Source organism: Notechis scutatus, chromosome 8 (genome assembly GCF_049901735.1).
Source record: "Notechis scutatus isolate UNSWTSFEM ecotype Mainland chromosome 8, rNotScu1.2, whole genome shotgun sequence".
NCBI lineage: Eukaryota > Metazoa > Chordata > Lepidosauria > Squamata > Elapidae > Notechis > Notechis scutatus.
Genome location: NC_142016.1, coordinates 26,472,276 through 26,483,358, shown reverse-complemented (window position 1 = coordinate 26,483,358; position 11,083 = coordinate 26,472,276). Strand labels below are relative to the sequence as shown.

The window sequence follows — 11,083 nt, the reverse complement described above, 5'->3', positions numbered from 1 at the left end:
GTCAAGTTTGGTCTACAAAAACAGCAGCAGAGAAAACACATTTCCGAACAAGCATCAATAAATAACATATCTTTTTAAAAAAAGATCTGCATACATTGAAATTTCCCCAGGGGCAATTCTGAAACTTAACAAGAGGTGCAAAATTGAAACTAACAAGACTACAGCTTGCTTAAAAGCAGCCCTACTTGGTTGTCTGGATCCCACTGCTAACTCTGAAAGAAGAGTTCCATCTGCAGAAGGTAAACATACGTGAATATATTTTTATAGATTTTTTTTAAAAAAATCCACCCTCAACATAACTTCAAAATTTGCTCTTTGGAAGTATGTGGGTTTTTCCAAAGGAAGCGCAGTGTTTCTTCATGATGTCCTGCTCTCTTTTCTGTGACTTTTTCAGGTATTAAGTGCCACACCAGTGCAAAACATTACAGATCCAGATTCTAGAATAGGCGTCTCCAGACTTGGCACCTTTCAAGACTGCTGGACTTCAACTCTCAGAAGCTGGTTGGGGAATTCTGGGAGGTGAAGTCCACAAGTCTTAAAGGTGCCACGTTTGGAGACGCCTGTTCTAGATAAATTCAGGGGGTCTTTTGCTGAAGGAAGACCTACGAGGACAGCCTCCATTTCTGCTCACCAGTTTCATCTTCTCTGAACATTAGGCCTGAAACCAAAAATTGTAGTTCACCATACTTCCGGCTTGTTGAAACCAGCTAGTTTTACATATCTTGGGTCGAAACTCACTAAACATCAACAATCCCATAATTTAGGGAACGAAACTGAGAACAAGATCTCGTTGGAACTTGCTCCTATCCATTGGCTGGAGGGGATCTTCAGCTACCCAAGCCAGTCTATCTGCAAAAATTGTCCACCAGCTGCTTTTGAGGCCACTTGCTCAAATCCCGTACACTCAAGTGGGTGTATAGTTGAAGCTTTGCACGCTGGTAAGCTGTGGCTTGAACCTGGAAAAGAGGAAAAGAGAAGCAAACAGTGAGTATCTCTTCAATGTTCTTCTTAAGACTTTTGTTCCTCAAACTTGGCCACTTTAAGAGGTGTGGAATTCCACTCCCAGAATTCCCCAACTAGCATTAAAGTCTACACAACTTAGAAAAATGCTGGCTGGGGAATTCTGGGAAAGGAAGTCCACAGCTCTTAAAGTTGCCCAGGTTGAAAAACACAAGTCTTAAGAGGAACATTGAAGAGACACTCAACTTGGGGTTCCACTTTCATTGATCCAAGAAGCAAAAGGCCACACTGACTGGTGAAAACTGTACAAGCATTTGCTTAATCATGGTTTCTTGAATTCAGTTTAGTTTAGTTTACTTTTATTGTCATTGCACCTCGTACAACAAAATTAAATACCATCTTCAGTGTACATTAGGGCTATGAAAATAAACACAAACACACATCCTCCACATTGAATTGAAAACCCCTGATATTGCATTCATATGGCACTGTACAAACATTAATTAAATTTTTGAATTAAATCCACCCAAGGTGGGGTTGTGTGTACAATGCAGAGCTGGCTGGAGAATTCTGGGAGTTGAAGTCCACAAGTCTTAAAAGTGGCCAAGTTTGGAGACCTCTGCTGTAGAGAGACCTGAAGGATGGAGATCAGATTCAAAGGTTCACCTTGGCTTCATGATACGGGGATAGCAACATCAGGTCCTCTCTCTTCATCTCCTGGGCCACCTTCCGGAAGGATTTCAACATGGCGGCTTTACAGAGCCGGCTAGGTCGGGACCCGCCTCCTGGATTTGCAATGCTGGGGGAAAAAACAGAGTAACAAGAGTTGGAAGACTTGCTCAAGCAGGAAACCCTACACCACTTCAGACAAACTCTTCTTTAAAACCTCCCTTGTGGAGGACTTGGAGTGAATCTTTCAGCCAGGGCACAAAAACCCAACTCTTGAGCCCATTCTTTTCCACTCCTATGGCCCACTGGATCAACAAAACCAGAGATAGGAACATTGGATTGGAGATAAGCTTATCAACTCCTGGCCTACAAAAACAAAAACCTAAAACAAGGTGCAACACAACTCAGAAGCTTGCAGACCTCTATTCACCTCCTATTTGGGCTCTCTAAAACAGCGGTTCTTCAATTTGGCAGCTTTCAGGTGTGTGGATGTGATGACCCAAAGGGGCGTGGCACAAAAGCAACAGTCACAAAAGTAGGTAAAGTCCTTTTAATTCCCCCAACTTGGCCCCCAGTGTCCAGTTATCATCAGCTGGAGAAAAAAACGCTCCCAAGAACAGTTTTTAAAGGGAAGAAATTCAGTCCGAACCCAAAGTACATATAAATTATAAATAAAAACCAACACAAACCCCGCTGCAGCAATAAACAAGACAGGGCAGGATAAGGAATTGAAGACTTCAAAAGATAACAAAACACACACATTTGGGAGGACACCAGAACCCAGATAGGACTTGACAAAGAAAGATAATTCACGCTTTGCTTCCAGCAAGGTGCTGTGCGCAAACGCCTTTTTTAAATCCTGTGTTCCCAGCTGCAGCTAATGAAGGGAATCAGGGCCCTTTTCTCCCCCATAACCCACATTGCTCCCTTCTCCATTCCTCTCTGCGTGCCTAGGATGAGGAGAGGGTGGGCCTGGGTCTTCCTCTGAATGCCCAGCCGGACTGTGCCCCTTCCCCAGTTTCCTCCACAGCCAACGGAGCCACGCTCCCACTCCCTGTCAGCTGCTCGATCCCCCCCTCGGAATCAGATTCCAACAGGGGCGTGACAGTGGAGTTCAACTCCCAGAATTCTGGGGAATTCTTGGAGTTTAAGTCCACATATCATAAAGCTGCCAAGGTGCCAACACTGGTCTAAAAAGATGGCAGAAATGTAGAATTCTGAAAATCGAAACACCTCCATCTTGCTGTTGATTTTTAACAGACTCTCATGTTCTAAGTATTTAAAGGGTTAAGTAATTAAGTAAACATTTCCTGGAGAAACAGACGGCTTACAAGAATGGCTCTTGAGTTAGCAGATTTTCGGAATGACAGATACCTGACTTCCTTGGATAACGTGGCTTAGGCTGCGAGGGAATAATTGTGTAGTGATGAGTATGCAGAATTTTTAACAGTGGGGTATCAAAATAATCTTGCCATGGAGTGCCTTCAGTTCACGGAGTATGCTAAACCCGAGCTTGTATTAATCGTAGTTTGTTGAAGGGTACAATGGATCATGTTGGGACTAACACCATTATAAAGAGTGGATTCCTATGAGCCAGATTCAAGTCAACCCCAAATTAATCCCAAGTCAATCTCAAATCAATCCCAAATCAATTTCATCAATCCCAAATCAATCTTGTCAATCCCAAATCAGTTTTGTCAATCCCAAATCAATCTCGTCAATCCCAAATCAATCTCGACAATCCCAAATCAATCTCATCAATCCCAAATCAGTTTTGTCAATTCCAAATCAGTTTTGTCAATCCCAAATCAATCCCAAATCAATCTCATCAATCCCAAATCAATCCCGTCAATCCCAAATCAGTTTTGTTAATTCCAAATCAGTTTTGTCAATCCCAAATTAGGTTTGTCAAATCCCAAATCAATCTCGTCAATCCCAAATCAGTCTCCAACCAATCCCAACCCCCCCAGCCCCCAAATTCATCTCCTCAATCCCAATCAATCACCCTAAATCAAATTCAGCCACCCAGCTAGGACAAACCGGTCTTGGGCCTCCCCCCAGCCCCTGTCCCCACTGCCTCCCACCAGCCCTCAGCCCCCTCCACTCACTCCCTTTCGGCCTTCCCGACAGCTCCGTTCACACATTCCAGCATCTCGTCTCCTGCGCACCAGTTCAGGCTCAGCGCGCCGCATTCTGTCGGGGAGCTGAGGGGGCCCATGGGGGGCCCTTCGAAGAGGTAGATCTTCTTGTGACCGTACGGTTCGGGGAAGCCATCTTCCGGTCCCGGGTGCAAATGCTCGTTGAGGACCCAATAGAGAATGTCGTGGTTGTGATAAGGGTCAGCTGAAAATGGAGAAGTCCGAAAGCGACAAGAGAAAGCAAACACGAATAGCATGGGTGAAAATTTTTGGCTATGCCGTAGAATTAGATAAGTGGCAGAAGCTATGGAATAGAAACTATAAATTATCAATACCAACAGCACATAAAGAAAATTTGTATAAGCTGTTTTATAGATGGCACTTGGCACCAGCAAAATTGGCAAACATGTTTAAAGATAAATCAGCTAAGTGCTACCTGATACCTGGATCATACTACCATATGTGGTGGATATGTGTAGAAGATAAAAAGATATTGGACAAAAGTACACACTTAGTTGGAAAAGACGATAAAGCAACATATAGATCTAAAACCCGAGATACTTCTTCTAGCGATGGTACCTGAAAGTTATAGTAAAGAAAAAGTATATGTAATTGTTCATATATTAACTGCAGCCAGAATTGTATTTGCTCAAAATTGGAAAAGCGAAAAAATTCCAGCAGAGGAAAATGTGATTAAGAAAATATTAGAATGTGCAGAAATTAATAGATTAACATTAGCAATTAAAGAAAAAGAAGAAACTGAATACTCTATGGTATGGGATCTATTTTATCAATGGTTGGAAAATAAGAAATAAGTTAAAATTGAGTAGATGAATATATAGTGAAATAAGTTAAGTGTCAGGACTCCAGCAGTTACCCCCATTTAAATATGAGTCTCGAGCCGAACTTCCAAAACTTAAATATGATTTATTAGGAATAAACATGTCCGGCGCTGCCTGGGTGCAGCCGACTACGAGACACATAATTCATTGTCACCCTTGACCCTGGTTTTCCCCCACCCCCTGGGTGTATCATAATGCATATTCTCCAATGGGATACTTCCATAGCCCAGAGTCACCCATCATGCTCTCCAGCTAGAATTTTGCACAGCAGAAACTTCAGTCATCTAGAAACTATATTTGAAAACATTTATGGAATGCAAGCTGCACACTGGTTCCCCCACTCCCTGTCTGTTGGTAACTCTAGAAAAGACCATAGAAATATTTTATGAGTTGACATTAAGATTGTTATAATGACAAAATATGGGATAATGGTTTTTAAAGAAAATGTAATTATTGGTATTTTAGTTAAGGAATGTGTGTTAATTACAATTGTTTGCACAAGATATACTTATCCAGTCGACACACTGTTTAAATGAAAGATGGATTTGTTGTAAATACCAAATAAAACATTTATATACCAAAAAAGAGAAAGAAAACCCAGGTCATGGCAACCTCGTACAGTCCTTGACTTACAACCACGGCCCAACTTAATCCGATAATTCACCTAGGACAATGCTGGTGATGTACACGGGATGCAGGAAGTGGCTGAGCAGGGCCCCTTGGACTCCCAGGACGGTCCAGCGGGTCAGCTTGTCACTGCCGGAGGCACAGTAGACGTGGGTGGACAGCATGGTAGGGCTGCAATGCGAGACGGGCTTGAGCCGCCCTTTGATGTTGACGTGCAGATCGACCGAAGGGTTGGACTTCAGCAAAGGGGTGCTGGGAGGAAGCAAAGGCCGAAGGGGGAGGTCAGCGTGGCAGAAAAGAGGGCGCCAATATTGGAGCGGCAAAAATGTCCCATCCACCCCACCCCACCCCACCCAAATTCTGAGTTTGCCGGAACGGTTCCAACCGACACATGGTTCATGCCAACAATGCCGTTTGGACACGGGAAGGATGCAGGGGTGGGATTCAAAAATCCCAGCAACTGGTTCGCTGCCCAGTTGGCGGGTGGGTGTGGGCCTACTGGAATTTCCTGTTTTTGGCTCCTGGTGGGCCCCCAGAGCCTGGGGGAGGCCGTTTTCGCACTCTCCAGGATCCAGAGGCCTCCTCCGGGCTCTGGGGGCCCACTGGAAGATGAAAAGAGGCCTGTTTCTGGATTTCCAGCAGGCCCATTTTTCTCCCTCCCAGAGCCTCCGCGCAGACCCTGCCCTTACCTCCATTGAAAATAGGCCGCGTGGAGACTCCTGGGGGGGGGCAGGGTCAGCCAGTTGGTTGAAATACCGGTTTGACGAACCAGCTGTAACTTTAACATCCGGTTTGTTCAAACCGGTCTGAACCGGTAGAATCCCACTCCCGGGAAGGATGCCGGTCGGAGAGCCAGTGTCCTGACCGAGGCTTCTTTGGAATGCATAGAACACAATCTAAGTTCCAGCAAAACCTCTTTTATCTCCACAGCTGTGAATTACTTTCATTCACAGCCTACAAGGCTTTGCAAACAGTCTTTCAGGGGGATGTTCATAAACACCCACCAGAGAGCTAATGGCCAAAGTTGACACACAGTCGAACAGAACTTTTCAAAGCTTGAACCGACCGGACGAACTAATTGCTTCCTGCAAAAGCTCCTGTCCCGTTCGCTTCTCTTTCATGTCCTGTGGGAGGGGCCAATCATCTCTGAGGCGTGGCCTTACTCCTGAGTCAACCCTGCTTTCTCAATCGTTCTCGTCTCCTGGTAGCCCTGCGCATGCGGAGGTTGGGAACCGGTTCCAGAAGCTCCCCCGCCTCACTGCTGTCCGAACCCAAAGGCAGCTGCCGACTGCCAGCCTGTCCTGGCCCCATCCCTGCCTCCGATGCAGAGCCCTCATCCGAGCCCTCCTCAGCCTCCAAGACCGGTCCAGGTTCCTCCCCAATCTCCTTGCTACCGCCTGACTCTGCCGCCAGCTCCATTAGCGGGCCACAACAACCACAGGCAACATGGCCAGAGATCTAAATGCAGGAAGTCCTCCACTTACAACCATTTGTTTAGGGACTGTTCAAAGTTACGACGGCACTCAAAAAGAGGACATAACTTACGACCATTACAGCATCCCCCCACAGTCACCTGCACTTATGCGGTTTACGACAACTGCAGTGTCACTGCAACCTTCTAACCAGCAAAGTCAATGGGGGAAAGCCAAACTTGCTTAACGGCCGTGCTGGGTGGGGAATTCTGGGAGTTGAAGTCCACTCGCCTTAAAGGCGTCCAAGGCTGAGAAAGGCTGGCCGACATTCACCTCCAGTTTTAGTGAGAATCAAAGTCCCAGATTCGGTTTCTATCGTATCTTCTAAAACCTGGAGGATGAACCTGGTAGATCCTGGCGACATCAACGCCAAACCTTGGTCTGATCCAACCCCCCTTTTCCATCATTCACCCGCTCTGGACCCTGCCCCAGCCTTCCCGTGACACTCACTGGAGTTTTTTCATTGCTCCGTGCGGCATTTGGCTCAGGTAGAGATGCAGGTAGCACCGGGGCTTCAATCTTAGGGGTTCCCCACCTTCCACCGGGCAAAAGATGCCCTGCTCGAACGCGGCCGGATCCTGGCTACAGCATAGCAGGAGCTGCTTGTAGAAATATCTGAGGACGGAACAGAATCAAAGGGGGGATCGTGGGGTGACATGGATTACGGGGTGGGAGTCAAAAATCCCAGCAACCAGGCAGTGAACTGGTCGTTGTGGGTGTGGCCTACTGGAACTTCCGGGAGGCCTGTTTTCACACACACACACACACACACACACACCCCAGAGTCCGGAGGCTTTCCTTGGGCCTCTGGGCGAAAAACGGGCCTTCCGGAAGTACTATAAGTCTGAAAATGGGCCTGTTTTCAAGCTGGAAACTTCCGGAAGGCCCGTTTTTTGCCCTGCCAGAGCCGCTTCATGGCCCCTGCGTTTACCTGCACCCAAAACAGGCCGCATGGAGACTCCTGGGGGGGGGGGCAGGGCCAGCCGATTGGTTTAACAACCGGTTCGCCTGAACCGGTCTGAACCGGCTGAATCCCACCCCTAAGTATGTGTGGGGGGTTATTCAATGGGACCTCCCATTAAACAGGGACCGAAGCAGCCCAACCCCATCCAGGAACTACAGATCGTTTTTGTCTTACAGCAGTTCGTTTAGTGACTGTTGGAAATTATGACGACGCTGGTAGAAGTGCCTCATGACCATTTTTTTCACTTTGTGGCAGCCTCAACAGGGCCACCTGACCAAAATTTGGACGCTTGGCAAGTGGCTCATATTACGATAGTCGCAGAACCCCCGGGGCTCACGCAATATACATTCAGATGCTGGGCCACTGACTCCTATTTATGACGGTTTCCAGGGTCCCAGGGTCATGTGATTCCTCCCTTTTGTGACCAGTCCATGGGGGAAGCCAGATTCGCTTAACAACCATGTTCCTAACTTAGGGGTTCACTTAACGATGGTGGCGGTGAAGATCCTACAGTGAGGCAAAACTCAACTCTGCACCTGTCTCGCTTAGCAACGGAAGAGTTGGGCTCACTTGCGGTCAAGGACTCCCTGTAGAAGGGGGGCATCTCAGCCTGGGCCCGTCTACCTCTTCCTTCCTCAAATCCAGGGGGGTTTCTGGGGGAGGAGTGGGAAGGGCCCTTACCTCATCAGGGCCCGGCGGGCCACCACAAGGCCATGCAAGTCATGGAGTTTCCGGCCGTCGAATTCCATCCAGCCCTCATAGCAAACGTCTCCTGCCCCCAGGGCCACCAGCTCGTAGGTCTCCTTGCAGGCGCCCTGGCTGTCAGCCGCCCCTTCTGAGAAAATGGCATTTATTTCATTTAGCATCGACAGAAGCCGTGCAGTCGCTGACACCGAAGGCTAATAAAACACGCCACACATACAAGCACCAATGGAACAATTGGAACAATTAGTCCGTGGAACGATTGGAAGATCTTAAGAAGGGATTAGACCACCGTTTGTCTGAAATCGTACAGGGCAGTGATGGCTAACCTTTGCGTTGTCACGTGCCAAAAGTGTGCACGCAACACACCCTGCCTCCCCTGCACATGCGTGTGCAACCCACCCGTGTGTACCATCCACCTCTGCGCATATGCATGTGTGTCCCCCCCCGTGGGCACACATGGCAGATACTGGACAATCAGCTGGCTGGCGGGAGGCGCGCAGTGGATCTGTTCCGGGCAGCAGCTCCTATGCTGGTAGAAATGGCTCTGCGTGCCACTTCCGACATGCATGCCATAGGTTTGCCATCACGCAGGGGGTTGGACTAAAACAGAGGTGAGATTCAGCCGGTTCTGCCCGGTTCTGGAGACCCAGAAGCAGAAATCTTGAGTAGTTCAGAGAACCAGCCAATCCCACCACTTCTCTGCCTCCCAGCTGGGTCTCCTTTGGTTGCCCTGCACAGGAGAAGGGAGCTGGAAAGCAGGTCGGTGGGGTGAGGAGGGAAGGGAGATCTTGCAGTAAATCCTTCCCCCGCCACACACACACCAAGCCGTGGCCACAGAACCAGTAGTAAAAAAGTGTCCCTTCCAACTCTATTCATATTCAACGGGGGCTCACCTTGCTCCAGGACAAAGGCCGCCACGTTGCCCAAACAGCCCTGGAAGGCCGGCTGCTCCGCGAGAAGCTTGTCACACACAACCTTGGTGATCACCGCGCATCGCTCTTGATGGAAGGATTCTGGGGAGAAGGAAGACCAGAAGGGGGATCAGGCTGGACGCCTGCTCCTTCTGCCTCCTAGGAGGGGGCTGCTTGTCTGGTGCTCCCCCAGGCCGGTCGAGAGCGAGGATCCGGCAGGTTCAGAAAGGAGGAGGAGGAGAGGGAGAGAGGAGGAGGAAGACTGTGGGGTCCATGGCGCTCTCTGAGCTTGGTGGCTTTCTTGCAGATGTTTCATAACTCAACTAGGTAACCTCATCAGTTGCAAAAGGGAGGGTGTTGTGGAGAGGAGGAAGAGGAGGAAGAGGAGGAAGAGGAGAAAAGAAGAAAGAGGAGGAGGAAGAAAAGGAGGAGGAAGAGGAGGAGGAAGAGGAGAAAAGAAGAGAGGAGGAGGGGGAAGAGGAGAAAAGAAGGAAGAGGAGGAAGAAAAGGAGGAGGAAGAGGAGAAGAGGAGGAGGAGAAGAGGAGAAAGAGGAGGAGGAAGAAAAGGAGGAGGAAGAGGAGGAGGAAGAGAAGAGGAGGAGGAGGAGGAAGAAAAGGAGGAGGAAGAGGAGGAGGAAGAGGAGAAAAGAAGAGGAGGAGGAGAGAAGAGAAGAGCGAGGAAGAAGAGAAAGAGAAGGAGGAAGAAAGAAGAGGTGGAAGAGAAGAAGAGAAGGAGGAGGAGGAGTGTTACTAAGTTTGCAAAGCTTCCAACAAGGAGAAAATCTCAAGAGGTCGCTAGCAATAAAAGACACATGGAATTGAGCACACAGGTGGAGTTCGACTTACGGCCACAATGGAGCCCAAAATATTTGTCGCTAAGCGAAGCACTTAAGTGACTTTCAACCCATTTTACAACCATGCTTGTCCCTGCAGTTGTTAAGCGCATCTGGCTTCCCTGCTGGCCTTGGCTCCTCAGAAGGTCACAGAAAGGGGAATCATGTGACCCCCCCAGGACGCTGCGACTGTCGTAAATACGAGTCAGCGGCTAAGCGCCTGAATTTCAATCCTGCGACCACAGGGGCGCAGCGACGGCCATAACGGTGGAAAAAAACCATCACACCACTCACTTTTTTTCAGTGCCGTTGTAAATCGGAACGGTCACTAAACGCATTGTAAGTCATAAGCTGAGGAGTGCCCGTAATAAATAAAACTCCCCCATCCTGTGCATTTTGTCAGCGTGGTCATTGCCTTTTCGTTCCTCTTACAACGTTCAACTTGGGGTGTGCAGCCCCCTGCAACACACAAAACACACACACACACACACACACACACACACGTGAACCTCCCCCCTCCCTCTTTTAAGTCCCAAGATAATTGGCCACGCACTTTGCAAGTTTTCCTGATCCCGTTGCAACTCGGGACGGCTACAGCAGGGTTTCCACGTGCCAAGGGCGCTGCATTCAAGCCCCCTCCTCTCCATGCGGGTCTCTGTGCGCTCCCCACCTGCCCTCGGAGCCCCCTCCCAGACCCCCCTTGGCACCCCCAGCAGCGCCCACCTCTCTCCGCAGCCTCCTGAGGAAGGCCCGGATTTCCCCGGGCGCAAGGTTGGTGCTGCTGCTGCTGCTGCCCCTCCTCCTCCTTCCAGGGTGGGGGCTCTGCCCTCTCCAGAAAGGGCGTGCAACAAGGCTCGCTTCCGGGCAGTTTGCACCCTCCATTCCTCCCCCCACCCCCTTCTTCTTTTCCTGCAAAAGAAGCACCAATTCCTGAGTACGCGCTGCAATTTCACCCCGGCGGC

General features: G+C 48.9%; 2 protein-coding genes across 3 annotated transcripts in view; both read right to left on the bottom strand.

Annotated features, from left to right (window-relative positions):
• The window catches only part of CAPNS1 (calpain small subunit 1), a 186,504-nt gene that overhangs the window by 124,416 nt on the left and 51,005 nt on the right, over positions 1-11,083 (bottom strand). The gene's annotated exons all lie outside the window — the stretch shown is intronic.
• Positions 281-11,067, bottom strand: ADAD2 (adenosine deaminase domain containing 2; the record flags this gene model as incomplete). The annotated part of the gene is made up of 8 exons (XM_026689072.2): positions 281-956; positions 1,627-1,759; positions 3,738-3,972; positions 5,274-5,488; positions 7,159-7,323; positions 8,354-8,504; positions 9,271-9,390; positions 10,845-11,067. Coding segments are annotated over 8 exons (1,353 nt in total), but the record flags the coding sequence as incomplete, so codon positions are not given.